Genomic DNA, 17,437 nt, shown 5'->3' on the forward strand with positions numbered 1-17,437 from the left:
GGAGGGAAATGAACTGGAATACAGGACAGTCATCAGGGACTTTGTCAGCTGGTGCAAGATCAACCAGCTTCAGCTTAATGCCAGCAAAACAAAGGAGATGATTGTGAACCCCAGGTGGAAGACATCCCACTTCACACCAGTGAACATCCAGGGACTGGACATCGAGGTGGTGGAGAACTACAAGTTCCTGGGGGTTCACCTGAACAACAAACTGGACTGGTCCAACAACACCCACGCTCTCTTTCACCCTGCTGAGGAGACTGAGGTCCTCCTGTGTGGGGCTCTCCTCAGGACCTTCTACGACTCTGTGGTGGCCTCAGCCATCTCCTTCGCTGTGGTCTGCTGGAGAGGGGGCAGCACTGACAGGGATAGGCAGAGGCTCAACAAACTGATCCGGAAAGCGAGCTTTGTCCTGGGCTGCCCCCTAGACTCCATTGAGAAAGTAGGTGACAAGAGGATGTTAGCTAAGCTGACATCCATCATGAACAATAACTCTCACCCTCTGCATGACACTGTAGGATCTCTGAGTAACTTCTTCAGCAGCAGACTTTTACATCCTCGCTGTAAGAAGGAGAGGTTCCGCAGGTCCTTCATTCCAGCAGCTGTCAGACTCCACAACTCCTGCTCTTCCTGACCATGTGCAAACTTGCACTTTTTCATGTACATATCGTGTGTATTGTGTATATTGTATTTATTAGTGTATATTTGGTGTATTTTTGATGTATATTTCCATAGATGTTTATTCTATAGATGTTTATTTTTTTGCTGTGGTAAATGAATTTCCCAGTTGTGGGATAAATAAAGTTAATCTAATCTAATCTAATCTAATCTAATCTAATAAAAGTCCTGCCCTGAACACACCTATATGTCCATATTTAGTAGTATTTATAGCACCACCTCTAGGCAATATGTGGTATTATGATTTACTTTTTCATTTATTATTCCTGGAGAGTTGACCTGGCACTCAATAAAACGGTCAGAAAATAATTTGTTGAATATGCTGATGCTTCATGGATGTCAGTTTTGAGTTTTCACTTAAAGGCGTCGCTCTGGCGGCATGTCAAATATGTAACAGGAAGTGGCTTTATGTCCGTGACGTATTGTCTAATTCCAAGATCATGGTTGCTTTATTGTCATCTTCAGACCAGTGCAATTCTACAGTGCAGAGCTTTTGAGTCTTCGTTAAAAGGGCCTGCCCGTGGCAGCACAGCGACTTTCGATCCTTCGGCATGAAACAGGAAGTTGCTATAACTCCAGCATCCATTGTCCAAACAAGCCAAAACTTTATAAGTTTGATGAGACTCCCACCTTGAACACATCTACATGCTCATCTTTAGTAATACTCATAGCGCCACATAATGGAAATATAGGAAGTGGTTATAACTCTGTGATACTTTGCCCAATCTTCCCCAAATTTTACATGTTTGATGACAGTCTGACACTGAAGACATCTGCATACTAATATTACACTATATTCACAGCGCCAACTACTGAAAATACAAAGTAACTCTTACATGACAATCATATCATTTACATGACCTTTTTGAGTGTAAGGTCTGATCTGGAGTAGTTTTGGATGTTTTCTTATCTTAGTCTACATTGTGCTCACATGGTGCCTCTTCTTAGTTACAGCTGAGTTTGATAGAAGGCACAGACAAACTGACTTAAAAAACGTGGTTGTGAATAATGAAGATGCCATCTGGAATGCATGGGGACTTGTAAGCAACAGTGTACAACAGCAACTTTTTCCTCTTGGGACTCCCAGACGGGTTCATCCAACAGCTCTGATGGTTCATGGATCATCATGTAAACTGAAAATATAAAGGAGCAAGAATAGAACACTGAGGAGCCCCAAAAGTTATTACCAACACTGTGAATGGGGATGACGTCAATCTCTAAACACAACTACTTTATAAAATGATAATATCAGATGTTTTCTTTACAGCTTGTTCTGATGCATAAAGAAGAATGAGAGAATGAAAGCAGCTATGTTGATTCATAATGTCATTAATACAGTGGAATATAAAAACTGTGTCATGTGTAATAGTGATTTGTGACTTTAACAGATAGGTGAGCCAAGCTGAAGAACCAGCCACCCCCTCTTGTCTGTAGCTAGCTTTAGCTAGTCACCTGTCAAAGGTCCCAGGATCATCCACAATGTGCAAACATTCAAGAAAAGTTGCTCCCCTTTCTGACAAGCCCAACCTTTATCAACAGGACACAGTCACGCCCATGAAGATGTCAGAAAATGAAGCGACAGTTGTTCAGGAATGTACTTTGGGTCAAACTAGCTAGCTTCCAGAGTCAATGGCCTGCCACAGGTGGGCAGTAAATTACATGTTAATGACACAGGCATCAGATCCTTTATGAGACACACAGCTGTTCTGATATCAGATGTAAGGAGAGCTATCACTTCCAGCTATTTGTTGTCTTTACTGTTAAACTCCCTTAACTTTAAATTAAGACAATTTAGAGGAAATTTAAGGGGGTGGTTATAGTATTATAAATGGACTGTAAAGTATTTTTATTTTGAGTTTAACAGCACAACTGAGGGGTGTTTTAAGGGGTAAAAAATATTAACTTTTAAATGACACAAAAGCCCCTTCATTTTCATCCATTTTATATTAAACAGCCTTAGTCTTTTTTATTAAGGTGCAAATTAAACAACTGTTTACCCCTTAAAAACCAATTAAATGAATGCAAAGAACTCATCAAAAACTATTTATTAGCACCCAATAATTATTCAATAATCAATCAACTCTAAATTTGGACTCAGCACTGCAATATTTACCAAGTTACAAAGCCAACCCTGAATCAGAACATTAATTGGAAAATTAAGGACATGTCAAGGTGCAAATTCTTTGTAATACACACCCTTGACATCTTTCTGTGCTGAAGACACAGATATTAAACTGATGAAAATATTACAACAACCATTTTATCATATTCAATTATAGGAAGTCCTTCAGGTCAGTTTCTACGCTGATGATCCTCTGTTGTCCTTCTCAGTTTCAGGTGTTTGTCCATCAGTCAGCTGACAGCTGAAATGCTCTCTGAAGGCGTCCAGGAGGTGAGGGATGGTTTCCTCCACGCTTATGTCTCTCTGCAGCTCAGCACTCAGCGACGTCACTCCTTTACCTTCAATGCCACACGGTACGATGTGGCTGAACCACGACATGTCAGTGTTACAGTTCAGAGCCAGACCATGAGACGTGATGTATCGTCCACAGTGGATCCCTGAAAATCACAAGGAAACAACATTCATACTAGTGAAGTTACGTATGATACAGAGGCTCCGAAGCTTGTGTTGAGTACATACGACAGTTTCCACAGTCTCAGATTCGTATCATAGCTTGAATCAGTTTTCTGGGAGTCATGTGACTGTGAAAACTGACAAAGAATCCTGTACTTGTCTCGATCCGAGGTTCAACAACTTCAAATGGTCTCTTCAGTGTTTCGCAGGTTAATAAACTGAGTTTATTTTCTTTGTACATATGAGATTAAGGTTGAAATATTACATGAATTATAGTGATTTTACAGGTCAGACTCACTCTGCAGTTTGTGCTGTTGGTGTCTCTCTGTTAATCTGACTTCAGATTATTCATTCAGAGTCAGAATATCTTTAATGATCCCCACAGGGAAATTGTTTTCAGTTAATTTCAGTTGAGACTTGTGATGAAGCAGAAATGTTTGAGGTCAACTGACAGTCGTGCAGGTCTGAGAGGAGCTAGAGAGGAATACAGTTGTGTTGTCATACCAATGGCACAGATTTTGTTGTCTCCGACCCAAACTCCAGTGTGAGGTGATGTGGACGCTTCTATACCAAACCTGCTGCAGACCGAGATGATGGTTTTCTCCAGCTCGCAGACGTACCAACGAACACTCTGAGAGAACAGAACAAAGATTAAAAATACGTCTAGTTACATAAAACTATCTAAAACCTCAAAAAGAAATCAGCTCAGACCTTCTTGAAGCTGCCCAGGTTCAGGACCGGGTAGCAGACCAGCTGTCCTGGCCCATGGAATGTGATGAGTCCTCCTCGGTTGGTTCGATGGATGTCGGCCCCAAGCAGGCTGAGTCGGTCTAGCATGGGGGTGGGGTAGGGTTTGTGCCGGATCCCGGTTGTGTAGACTGGTGGGTGCTGACACAGCAACAGAGCATGAGCTGGACCAGACTGGTGCCTGTTCACGTAGACCTGCTGCAGCCGCAGAGCCTCCTGGTAGGTGACCAGGCCAAGACGGACCACCTCCACCACTGGCCTGACACCCTGCATCTAGGACTGGAACCAGATCAGGAACCATGGAACAATGCCCTGACAATAACACACAGTTAAATCAGGTGTGTTAACATGTTTTTATTGTCCTCAGGAAGTTTTGTGTTGACTTATCAGGAGTTAACAAGTCTCAACAACTACCTTAATCTTACTGCTTTTCTTTGGTGTTTCTAGTTTAGTTTATGTTTCTTTAGGGTTCTGAATTATTTTAAGGGATCCTTAGATATTTAACAGGTTTATCACATATAGGACAAATTAATGGACGCATTCATGGACTGGAATATTTGAAGAGATTGCTAAAAGTTTTTTTTAAGGGGTAAAATCCTATAAACTTTACAATATAAAATTACAAATACCCCTTAGTTTGTGCCATAAAAAGACATTTTGATTTTCAAGTATGTTGCATAATCAGAGCTTTAAAAAAAATTGAGGTAATTAATGGTTTATTATACATTAAGGGTTTCTCTCCAAGGTTGTTTAAAAACTTTATAATTTACAAAGCAGCATCACAGATATCCCTTTATTTGTAACTGAAAATGGATTTAATTTCTTCAGCTGGAATCACCAAAGATTTGGGGTTAAATCAATGGATTGTGATGTGTATAAAATTATATTAAGGGGTTAAAAGAAAACACAACTTGACTAACTGAAAAAGTGATCAAAGAAGTGATGGTTTTCATGTTATTTAGTCAACTTTAATAGAGTTTTACTCCTTAAAAACTGCTGTATGTCTTGCAGATACTTCATTAAAAACTCCTAAATACTGGTAGTAAATTAGTATATTCCAAATCTATTCATGAATTATTCCCTTCAAATCCCTTAAAAATGCCTTCATTAAATCATTAGGGTAAACTGACAAGTTTGCAGGTTGTAGAGGATGCTAAGGATAAATCCGTTTCATTAATATGTCCTGTTTGGTTTTCACCACAGAGTAAATGTAAATGTAAATTGATATAAATTAGTATACAGTGTACCTTCTGTCGAAAAGAAAAAAACTGACATTGAACTGCAGCAGTTTAACCTCAATGACACAGATTTAACGCAACTGCTTTAGTGGCACCAAAGTTTCAACATAAATCCGTTAAATTCGTTTAAAACCAGTTTAAATCAGTTTCATTTCAGACTTTATTTACCTCTTTTACTTCATAGTTCACCTCTCAGAAACAGTGCGCTACCATTATTGTTATTACCTTCTCCTTCCACGGTCAAATCGGTGTCTATTTCCGGGTTGCGCCGGAAAACCTTTCACAATAAAACTTCAATTGTTTATTTTATTCCTGAATGATAATTTATTTTAAGTAGTACCCTTACCCACATTGTTACCTGACACTTTGTTTGTATTATATTTTATCTGATGTGATTTTTAAGGGTTATTTATTTAAATTAATTTTCATGACTATGCATTCAATGGAGTTTTGCTTTTTCTTTCATTTGGTCATACTGTAGCTTACATGCAGAAAAAAACAGTTCCTAAAAACATGAGTTCTTATTTATAATCTCATACATAAAAATCTAAAACCATTATAGGTACAAAATAATGGTTGTGTAGGTTTTTTTTAAGTGTTTATCTTCCTGAGAGGAAGTGAAAACTGAAAATGATGCATGTTATGGATGCATGTTAAAAAAGACGAGTTGTGACGAAATTGATGAACTTGTTAGGTTCTTGGTCGGGGAATTATTAGCCAATAAATGAGTAAATAACATCAGGGCATTTAAACCTATGTTTTAACAAGTATGAAACAGTTTAAAATTTATTACTGCTTTTCCAATAGTTTGTTGTGAAAATCTTACCTCATTTAGGGAGCCTTTAATAACGAACGTTTTTTTTCCTGGGATAATACTTGATCTTTATGTTCAGTCTATTTATTCAAGAATTTTAAATTGCATTGTATTTGTCATAAGATATGATAATAAGATAAACCAATATATTTGTAATTTTATTTTGAAGTTTAACCCAGAGCAGGCTCGCGCCGTGTTCCAGCTCCTAGGTTGGCGGGCTGCACGCGCGTCCACTCTGTGCTCGTGCTGTTCCGGCGGCGGCAGGGCGGGGTTTGCTTTGAGAGCGGACCGGAGAGAGAAGACTCAACAGGGAAGATGGCGACCGCAGGGTCCGCCGAACGGCTTGGCAGACTGGCCAGCGCCGTTGCCGGCAGGTCCCGATCCGGTTCCGGCCTCGGAGCACGGTGCGGGTCCGGGTCAGGGTCTGGGTCCAGCCCGCCAGAGGATGAAGTGGCCAAGTGCGCGGCATGCGTGGAGGCTCAGACCGGTGGCAGTCCGCCCTGCGGACACCCGGCCTGTCCGCTCTGCCTGGCTTGGAAACACTCCGGCAGCGAGGAGCGGGTCCGTAGGAGGAGTGACCCCGAGAGCAGTAGCAGTAGGGCGGGAAGGAGGGACTGCGACAGCCGGAGAGGTTGGTGTGTTTACCGGGCAAACTACAACTCACATTCCGCTGTATCAGCACCGCCGCTTGGTGTTTGTTTTACAAATCAAACGCTAGAAAAACATCAAAATAACCTAAGTTTAACAGCTTTCGGTGTAACTTCATCACAAGTTTAGTTTAATCTGCAGGAGGCCTGAAGAGTTCACTAATGTCTGACTGTAAAAGTGACCCTGATTCAGGTCTCACAGAATAACATGACTCAGTTTGTGTACTGCTGTTAATTCGAGTCTTATTCTTAAACACTTTAAAGGCAAAAGTGAAATATTATTTATTCTTACGGAGTTTTGTATGAATCTGCCGAAGCAGACACTGACCTCCAGTGAACTCAGTCACAGATCAATGAGATGATCAGGTAACTAGACCTGAGGCTCCCGTAAACAATGACAAGAATGATTTTAATCTGTTTCATTCATAGAAATATTTTAAATCTGCAGACTGCAATTAGAAAAATACTTATTTTATAGTGTTTGATTAGATTTGTAATTAGGTCTGGTGTTGGTGGACTTGTCCAGACTTGTACAGCTGTAGGAGGAGCTGGTTTACTACAGTGTCAGTATCTGGTTATCTCTTGTCTCCTTCATCATGTCTTTGTTTGTGTCAAGTCTCATTCTGTTGAGCAAACTGTCTGTCGTTATTACTATTGGCCTAAGTGTTATCACTATTATTATTATTATTATTATTATTATTACCATTACTTTCTGTCACTTCAGATATTTATATTAAAATGAACACTGTGTTCAGGTCTGATAAAATCTTCTTTTGTCATTGTTTAATCCAGTGTTTTTATTCGGTTTTTGAAACTCAATCAGCAAAGAAAAAATACCTAAGATTATTTTCCCTGAAATCCATGAATGAAGCACTGTTAGGATTCCTGTTTATAATAGCACAGTTTATGCTTGCTCTCATAGTCTTAGAGTTGTCTTCAGTGGGTTTGTTTCATCTAATACAACACTTCCTTCATTAGTTCTACCTTTAAGTTTAAATTGCTCATTTCAGTGCTTTGTTGGCACTGTCAGACATGTTAACTAATGTTTATTACTGAACTCATATTCATTGGTTGATGTTGTGCTGGACAGCATTATACTGAGAAGTGTCTCTAATATTCTGACCCCTCAGTGTTTGTGAAGGTGGTGGACAAAATATTAGAAACACCCTGTTGTTTCCCCTGTACAGTGAGAACTATACAGAGTCAACATAACTGTGGGCTCAGGACCTGAAACATAATATATCGTCTTTTATTGAACTGCAGCGATTAAATCAATGAATCAATCAGCTGAAAACCAAAACAACATCAACAGAAAATTTATCTGAAACCACTCTGTCAATTGAATAATCAGTTAATTAGTTTTTTTAGTAAAATTATCTCGGATATCAGCTGGTTCCACTTCCTTCCTTGTGAGGATTTTAAGCCTCTCTGTGTCTCATCTGACAGAGCTAAATATTTCAGGTGTTGTACTGTTGGTTGGATAAAACAGTTTGAATGAGTAATGTTTGGCTCTTATAAAATATAATGTGCATTTCAAGCTATTTTCTGACATTTTATAGCTAAAAAATCAATCATTTACTCAAGAGAATAACAGGCAGATTAATTAAAAATGAAAATATTTACTTAAATTATCAAAGTTTCAACCTAATTTTGACAGTTTTGTCTTTATTATTTCTTCGCCAATGTTATTTCTCAGCCATTTGTTTCTTTACTTCTTTAGTGCAATGCAATAAAAAGGTTTATATTCTTCAGGGTTCATTTAAATTAATTTGTTCCAGTGATCATTTAAATAATCACATTTTAAGATAGATTATTTAAAATCAATTTTTAGCATGTTCATTCATTCATTTTCTACCACTTATCCTCTAGTAGGGTCGCGGGGGGGCTGGAGCCTATCCCAGCATGTTTTCGGGCGAGAGGCGGGGTACACCCTGGACAGGTCGCCAGTCCATCGCAGAGCAAACACATAGAGACAGACAACCATTCACACTCACAGCCACCTATGGTCAATCTAGAGTATCCAATTAGCCTAGTCCCCATTTTGCATGTCTTTGGACTGTGGGAGGAAGCCGGAGAACCCGGAGAGAACCCACACTGGCACGGGGAGAACATGCAAACTCCACACAGAAAGATCCCACGTTCGAGCCGGGACTCGAACCCGTAACCTTCTTGCTGTGAGGCGACAGCGCTAACCACTGCACCACCGTGCAGCCTATTTTTAGCATGTATTCCCTATTTTAGAAGCATTTTAATTTAAAGTGATTTTTATTGTGTAGCTTTCAAAATGAAGCTTGTGGTGTGTGTTTGTGATCATCTCTGGTCAGTGTCAGTCTGATGTTGTCATGTTCTGATCTCATATTGTGTCATGATGTAGTTCCTCTGTTCTGTATCTTCAGAGTTCTTCATCTCTCCTGCTCTCATCCCAAAGTCTGCAGAGATTTCATCAGGGCAGAGCGGAAAACACAAGGTGAGTCGGAGAGATAGTTAAAGGAGCAGATAATCCCTGAACAACACTGAACTACAAACCACAGGTTATTAGCTTCATAGCAGAGGAAGCATTGGATTGACAGATTACTGTGAAGAAATCTAGATCTCAGTTTTCCAATAAAAGTCGTAGAAGATAATAAATGTCTTTTACAAAAGTCTTCAATATTCCTGGAGCCTGCTGTAAACTAATGTTGTAATATCATGTTTATGCTTGTGGTTTATTTAAAAACTAAAATCTCTGCACCAGTTTCCACAACTCTGACATAATTTATGTTAACATCAAATTAATCATCCATCCATCCATCCATCCATCCATCCATCCATCCATCCATCCATCAATTCTGATTATAAAGCATTATTGTTCTATACTGACAGAATGTGATTATTCATGATTATAAATTAGTCAACTAATTTCTGTCAGTATAGAACAATAATAATAATAATAATACACTTGGTAAATTACTTTGTCCCTACTGTTATAATACAGTACTTAGCCACAGGTGTGATAGTGAAAAAGCTGTTAACCTTCATTCTGTGTTGCATTGTGAAACATCTGGGCTGGCTTTAGCTTTTATTTAGTTGTAAAGCTTAACAATTCATTTTTCTTGAGTCAAAATTTCATATTGAAAAAGTATATTTTTTATATCACCACAGCCTTTACTTAAGTTATAGCTCATATTACAAGTTCAAAGTGTATTTGCACAAATTGTTGCCGTGTTAATTCAAACACTGTTTATATAAATAACTGTATGTATTACCGTGTTTTAATAAATGTGGACTAAATGGACCATTACTCGATATAACAACTACTGAGAGGTTGACTTCTCTTTTTAAAAAAAGAGCCTGGACAACAAGAACTAGCTTCAATGTTTTTATCGGGTTGTGTTCATGTTGGAACAGGATGAATTTGTGATGATGTTTGGTCCATTTAGTCTATAAAACTGTACTTTTGTTTCTGACTGTTGTGTTTCAGCTGTTGTTGTCTGAGGACAGAGAGGAGCTCAGGAGAAGGAACACTCTGATCTGTAAAGACGAATCAGTGCGACGTGATGAAGAGACTGTGAGTCTGATAGTTCCATCATGTACTTACTGTGCAGTCTGCATATTTAACGTCCAGCTCAGTGTGTCCGTCACTCTTCTGCATTGACTCAGGTGTTTTATTAAAATCACTGTTTTTTCTCAGGGAGTCCTGTCAGACTCAGAGAATGAGGAGCCGATCAGCAGAAGAATCAGAAACATCTCCGCCTTCATCAGGAAAACCAAAAACTCATCGTCTGTCACTGGGTGAGCATGAGAGAAATTGCTTCATCATCATTGTTTTAAATCAATATTTTACTATTATCAGTCAGTCAAACACCCGCAACAAGCATGTGCAGCAGCAGCTGGACATCTGTCTGTTTTGATACGAACACTGGGGGCCGCTAAAGTCAAACATTTTCCTTTCCGATGTTGAGGCTTTATCAGGCTGCTGTAGAAACAGTCGTCTCATTGCTGTGACCTGTGTTCCTCTTCTTCAGTGGTTCTCAGAGGAGTCAAAGCTGCACTGACCCAGTTGAGGACAGTGGAGGGAAACGGAAGGTCACCACTCAGCCGGCCATGATGGACCGGGTATGACACCAAAACCAACATGGTTCTACATGTACAGAATCAATTTTGGACCCAAGTTCACACCCCTAATGTTCTTTATTCTGTATTCACGTCTCTGCCCCTGTCACCTGTCCAAAGGCGTTCAGACAGACCGCAAACTTTTACCTGATCTTATTCACACGGTGTACACTTTATTCGCCCCAAACAGCGTAGTCCACTCATCAGAGAGCAATCACAACGTCAAAATCGACAAAAAGAAAGTTAAAGAAGTCAAAGCCCACTGCTTTGTCAAAGTTTTAAAGGTTTAAAAGCCTTTTATAATCGTGTTTAATGATTCAATATGTGATTGTTGCACCCTGAGGAAGACTGATATGCAGGTGATACCTGTTTCTGCCATAAGAGCAAGTTCATCTATATTAATCTCTCCATTGACTTGTATGTGATTGCATCAACAACCTTCACCCCCCAAAAAAGAAAGAGAAAAGATTTATATCTAGTCTTCTTGGGAAGTTCAGATCCAGGTACTGAGTTCTGTCTGAACACCTGAGAAGCTCCTCTCTGTCTGTTCTTATGTTTTAAACAGTTTCTGTCACTCTCTGTCAGGTTGGTATCAGTCACAGCTACACAGCAGGAATCCTTCTCTCCTCTGAGAACAGTCGCTCCGTCTCAGCTCCGATCACCGCTCCTGATCGGAGGCTCACCTGGCGGGCTGTGGTCACATCATCGTCGTCACTGATGCCCGTGGTCCTCCCTCCGCCCCGCCCCGAGCGCTCCATCAGCCCTGAGAGCAACGACAGTATCTCAGAGGAGCTCAACCACTTCAAACCCATCGTCTGCTCGCCGTGTACCCCGCCCAAACGACTACCGGACGGCCGTCTGATGGAGCCCACCATCGTCAAGTCCACCCCCCGGAATCTGACCCGCGGCCTGCAGAAGGCTACCACCTACGAGGCCAGTCCTGCTGTGCTGCAGAAATGGAAGCAGATTGAGCTGGATCGCCAGAGCCTCAAAGTGAACTCCAAGGCCACGCTGACGAGCCCAGTCATGGAGCTCCATCACAAGACTGTCGTGGGGGAGGAGGCCACAAAGACTTATCAGTCTGCTGCAGGAGATGGAGTGATGTCCATCAACAAGAGGAGGCTGCTGTTCGATCCTCCAGCTGGAGACACGGACGCCTTCCAGAAACAGTCGGTAAAGATCCGAGTCCCTGCGATCCGGTACAGCGGCGAGGCGACTTTCAGAGCAAGTTTAGACTTTGAGTCGCCGGTTGCTGCTCCTGAATCCTGCAGCGGAGGAGTGTTGTTTAGTCGAAAACAATCATTCTCCCCGTACACTAAGAACTCTGGTTTCCAGTCGTGTAAATTGGTGCCAAAGGACTCACAGAGTCCCAGGAAGGAGTCTGACAGTAGCATCCCCAACCAGTCTACCTCAAGGCGGGGCAAGAAGAGGAAGCAGAAGACCAAACACCTGGACTCAGATCGGGATTCTGACCTGAAGAGAAGCCGGTCAGGAAGCCAGGAGGCCTTCGACGAGCGGTACATCCATCAGATCCAGCAGGAGCGTCAGGACCGGGTGCTCGCCCTGAAGCTGCAGAGACAGTTTGACCTGGAGAACCAGACTGTCAACTGCAGGAGGAGCCCCGATAAGTACTTCCTGCGGTCCTGGATGTCCAATCAGAACCGCCGGAGATGTGGCCTGAGGAGATCCAGACGAATCAACAAGAAGCACTAGAGAGGAGTCATGGAATGACTCAGCACAAAGGCGGAGAGGAAGAGGTTCATATATGCAAAGTGCCAAAAGGTGAAGGTGTCATGAACAGTATGAATGTTTTTACAAGACCGTCGTCTCAGCAGCAGCAGACATTATTTCAGGAGCAGCTGAGGATAAGGTTCAATCATTCCTGTACATTTCTTCCAGACGTCGTCTTCTCACCAGCAAATCACCAAAAACTGAGGTCCTGAGATAAAGACGAGGCGGTTTTTATTTAAAGAGCGACAGGATCTAAAGGAGCAAAGTGAACTCAGAAACATCTCAACAGTCCAACCAAACCACACACTGATCAGTTTTACATCCACCCATCAATCTGTTTGTTGATCAGACTGAAGAAACAGTCAGTTGAGCTACAGAGGGACGTTTGATTTATTTATTATTTGAATATTCATTTTTAACAAAATAGTTGTTGCAGCAATAACTGGTGTATAGATGTGAGTTGTGAGGACACACATGGCTGATAACAACAACATTAAATGATAATTAAACAGTTGAACATCTGACTTCGTACCCAACAGAACATCAACATGACGTGGTCGTCCCCCTGTCGCCTTTTTAATGACAGATATCAAGATTCAGGTTCCTGTAGCAGAAAAGAGCTAAATGACTGAAAATATTCATCAATTATTAAAATACTTTCTGATTATTTTTCTGATCATCATCTAGATTTTGACACAACATTACATGAAGCATTAAGCGGGATGGGTTTTTTCCCTGGCCATGTACCTCAGTGATGCAGTTTCTCATAGAAATTCCTCAGATTACCTGCAGATAATTGACGCATAGTGAACCTGAGGCTGTCGCTCAGCTGATAGTTCACCTCGTAGACCTCATCTTAAAGGATTTTAGATGAAGAATCAGTTTTATCCTCAAAATGTGTCCAGAAATTCTGATGTCATCATGTGCTTTATTTTTTATTACTGACAGGTTCATCACAGCTCCTGGACACTGCAGATACATTTATACCATATGTGTTGATTCCTGTGAGGAGTTGAAAGTTCAACTGATCTTCATGTGTTTGGACTGTAGGAGGAAACAGAACCAGCCGGACAGTTAGGTTCTAAACATGGACCTGGTATGGTTCCCATAGTGTGGTGATTTTAAATGTTGTCTGATAACTGACGAGGCCTTTTCCTGCTTCCAACGTGAACCTTTTTCACCTGGGATTCATGTTTCTGCATAAATCAACACCTGAGGAACCAAGGATGATGGAACATTTCTGCTATAAAAACCATCAGATACATAAACTCCTCCCAGTACGGCTACTGGTCCATCTCTGCCGGTCTTCCAGTCTGAACATTTGTCAGACCTTTCTTTGTTCTCTGGGTATCGACCCCCAAAATTTTAAAGCTGTGGATGGAGGTTTCTCCAAGACCGCTGAGGCTCATGGGTACTTGAGTGTAGACCCAACTGTAGGAGAAGTAAACCGAATTTATTTGAAGGGAGTACTACCCGAAGACCACAATAGACCTGAACACTCTGGATCAGGAGACTGTTGACTGTGACTGGATGAGTGCTGTTGGTTTTAAGGGTCATGATTAAAGAACACAGCTGAAAGAGTACAAGAGACGGAGGGATCAGTGTCAGAGTGTAAAGACACAAGCCGTATTCACATTATTTGTTTGGTGGAGAATCTCAGTACATTTTATCATTGATTTAACCTGAAAGGTTCTGGATTAGCACCTCCTGGATTAAGAGCCTTGACGCTAACATTAGCTCAAATCAGGTACCAAGACCATCAGATGCAACTAAACCAGAGTTTGTGGTTATTACCTGAACTGCTACCTAGGTTTATCAATAAAGTAAAAAAAAAAAAGAAAAGAGTAGGGCTGAAATTAAATCATCCTGTCCATAAAATCTCTTGTTGTCCAACCAGCATCAAAAACCCCAAAATATTAAATGTACAGCAAATGGATCTGAGAGGCTGTAAACAGCGGGATTTTTTTTTTAAACGACTTAATTAATTGTCTAAATAGTTTCTGTTTTTTTTATTGTCAATCAATTAAGTGACTAATTGTTGTAGCTCTAATATTGGGGATTATTTACTAAAGATTTGTGACTCTCATGTAGACACCAAACAGTCACCAAACAGCAACCAAAGTTTTGTGCTGTAAAAATAGAATAAAAGCGGCTAAACCGAAAATTGCATTCTAGTGAGATGTGCTAATGCTAATAGGCTAAAGTTAATTTATTTTGAATAAAAAAGAGTTAATAAAGAGGTAACGCTGTTTGTTTAGTGTTTGACAACAGAAGCATTGGTCAATTTATAATGTATAACTCAGTAGATATGTCAGTGCAGGAACTCCTCCTGAGTTATGTCCATTTTTACTTCATTAAAGAAACAATAGGAAAGCATTGCTTTATTATGAGTTCTGATGCCAGCCTTCTTCAAGATTTTAGATTTATTAGGGAAGTAGATGCATGAAATGGCATACAATATAAATATTAGCATCTGTAGATTGTATGTATCTAAATGTGATGAGCTGCGTTCCACCAGTGAATATCCTTCACTGTTGTTACACTGTAATGTGAATACGGCTTGTACCTGTCACCTGCAGATCATTATTTCTTCACATTCCTGGTGAGGATTTTCCAGGGTTTGGATTAATTTCTCTCCTTCAGGCAGCCATGAACTGATAGTTTCTGTCAGTGATATAATCATCAGTTGAGTCGTGGGTTTCTTACATGATTTGTCCCAGTTTATTTCCTTTCAGCTGCCACATGTTTCTGAGTGAGTGAACACAGTTTTATTTTGAATCACTTAGAGAGTGTGAGGTGTTCGAGGGTCTCTGTTCAGACTGTGCTGTATTTGTGACGGAGCTGAAGGGCTTTTTTTTTTTTTTTACTGATGCCACACGAGCTTTACTCTCTACAACACTGATATGCACATTTTATAAGGTTGTACTAAAGCTTTCATCCTTCATTTAATGCAGTCTGACAGCAGATTGTTCAGGTGGGGGTGGTTTAATGCTGAGTGCCAAATGACCAGAGACTGTCTGATGGACAATGTTAATAGTTTATATAGTGATTCAGTAGTTTTGTATGAGAAGAGGGAGAGAGCTGCGACTGCTGGGAAACAAGAAAAAGTAAAAGACCTGAGAAAACTGTGTCCTGTCCTCTGTAACATCTGTGTGTGTGTGTGTGTGTGTGTGTGTGAGTGTCACAGACAAATTCAAGTAGAAACCTGTATATATGAGTGGAGAAACATAACAAATGCACATGCTTCGACACAGGTGAACTGGGCCGGTATAAAGATGCTGATCAGATCCAGTTGATTCTGATTTTGTATCAAGAGGAAAAGATCTAAGTCACTCTGAAAGAGGTCACAGATCAGGAGCTACAGTAATGGAGATGATCAGCTGGCTGGTGTTTCCATAGGAACAGACTAAAGTGACATCTGCATTTATACTGTACAAAAATATAAAAGTAACACTTTCATTTTTACTCCTATTTTCTCAGAGTTGAAATAAAATATCTAAGACTTTTCACAATCAGGAAAGGTACAAACACACAGATACCAAGATCTGCCATGACAAGATCCTGAGCCTTATTGATTCATCTGCCTCCATCACCTCATGTTACAGCTTCCTTGAACCTTCGAACATCCCAGTTGTATCATGACCTGTGTCGTTACCAGACATGTGACCTACTGAGCAGAGGCCTGTACTACAAAGCAAGTTCAACATACCCAGATAACTTTTAGTTATCTGGGTATGTTGAACTTTTAGTTATCTGGGTTAACTGAACCTAACATTGTCCCTCCTGGACAACCTGTACTACGAAGCTGGTTACCAAGTGGCTCAGTTAACCCTGGGTTTACCTGTCCGGTTACGAGCGCGTTCCTGTGAAAGAGGCGGAGTTTTTAGTTATACGCAACAACGTCTGAACCATGAATGAAGTATGATATCAGAAGAAACGCTGATACTTCCCGGTAAGTTCGATTACAGCAACGTCCAAAAGTAATATACAACAAAGTGATACGTAAACATGATCACGTGACTAGAAGAGAAAAACATTTTATTTACATGCCAAAATATAATTTGTAAACCAGAGTGGACACATGGAAAGACTCAAACAGGAAAACTAATCCACTTATTTTTTAGATTTTATATCTATTACTCGTTTATTTTGATAACTTTATTGTAAACTCTTCTGTCCCTGTCAGGATACTGTAGGAATGATGACTCCGTTTTTCCAGGTATCTGATTGGTCAGTAGTTTGGCTGTTGACAGGTTTTGATCTGATCCTCTAAATTAACCTGTGCTGGAGCAGGATAGGAATTCAGCGTAAATTACCATGGTGATTTACTGCGGTAACAATTGAACCACCGTCGTAGGACTGAAAACCCAGAGTTAAACCTGAAGTTACCTCGATAACCTCAAATCCTGCTTCGTAGTACAAACCTCAGGTCTGAGATAATCTGGATGTGTGTGTACGACAGCGTGATCCACTTCCTGTCAGTCCTTATCCTCCTCCAGCCCATCCCTCCAAAAAAAGGGGCATCTGTAGCTGAAGTCACATAGTTCATTACCTGATAAATGTCTTTAAAAAAATTCATTTTATTCATTTATTTATTTAGTTTAAATGCACATTTTAAAGTGGACTTTTATTGTGACCATCTCAGGGCACAGCCATAATCATGCAATCTAATGTAGAGTGGGGGGAGACAGACCAGGAACTGGTTGGTCATGGCTTCATCCTGCAGCAACATAATTAGCCTCAACAATAAAAGACCAGCACAGTCTCCAGACCTGAACCACATGAAGCTGGTCTGGGACCAACTTGAGCAATCTTTGACTTCGACGAACGAGTCAGACATTTAGATTCAATATAGTTCAACAAGAAGATTCAATTATTCCTTGTTTAAAAAAAAAAAAAAAAAAAAAAAAATATA

General features: G+C 40.4%; 2 protein-coding genes across 3 annotated transcripts; one reads left to right on the forward strand and one right to left on the reverse strand.

The window, feature by feature from the left end:
• Positions 1–2,708: 2,708 nt before the first annotated feature.
• lipt2 (lipoyl(octanoyl) transferase 2) lies at positions 2,709–5,502 on the reverse strand. 2 transcript variants are annotated; one of them, XM_023417508.2, is made up of 4 exons: positions 5,407–5,502; positions 3,965–4,312; positions 3,758–3,884; positions 2,709–3,237 (listed from the first exon to the last, which is right to left on the reverse strand). In XM_023417508.2, the coding sequence occupies exons 2-4, from the start codon at positions 4,271–4,273 to the stop codon at positions 2,978–2,980; spliced, it is 696 nt and encodes a 231-aa protein (XP_023273276.1). In that variant the 5' UTR covers positions 4,274–4,312; positions 5,407–5,502; the 3' UTR covers positions 2,709–2,977. The 2 variants fall into 2 exon arrangements, with proteins under 2 accessions (XP_023273276.1, XP_023273278.1); XM_023417510.2 differs by having other exon boundaries at positions 3,965–4,279; positions 5,407–5,477.
• Positions 5,503–6,263: 761 nt separating this feature from the next.
• Positions 6,264–15,650, forward strand: rnf169 (ring finger protein 169). Its single transcript, XM_023417559.2, has 6 exons — positions 6,264–6,683; positions 9,096–9,166; positions 10,160–10,246; positions 10,370–10,470; positions 10,704–10,794; positions 11,377–15,650. Exons 1-6 carry the CDS (start codon positions 6,368–6,370, stop codon positions 12,502–12,504), a joined length of 1,794 nt encoding a protein of 597 aa, XP_023273327.1. The 5' UTR covers positions 6,264–6,367; the 3' UTR covers positions 12,505–15,650.
• The last annotated feature ends 1,787 nt before the right edge of the window (positions 15,651–17,437 follow it).

This window comes from Seriola lalandi, unplaced genomic scaffold, assembly GCF_002814215.2.
Source record: "Seriola lalandi dorsalis isolate HSWRI2012SDOR001 ecotype SW California unplaced genomic scaffold, Sedor1 jcf7180002054575, whole genome shotgun sequence".
NCBI classification, from domain to species: domain Eukaryota; kingdom Metazoa; phylum Chordata; class Actinopteri; order Carangiformes; family Carangidae; genus Seriola; species Seriola lalandi.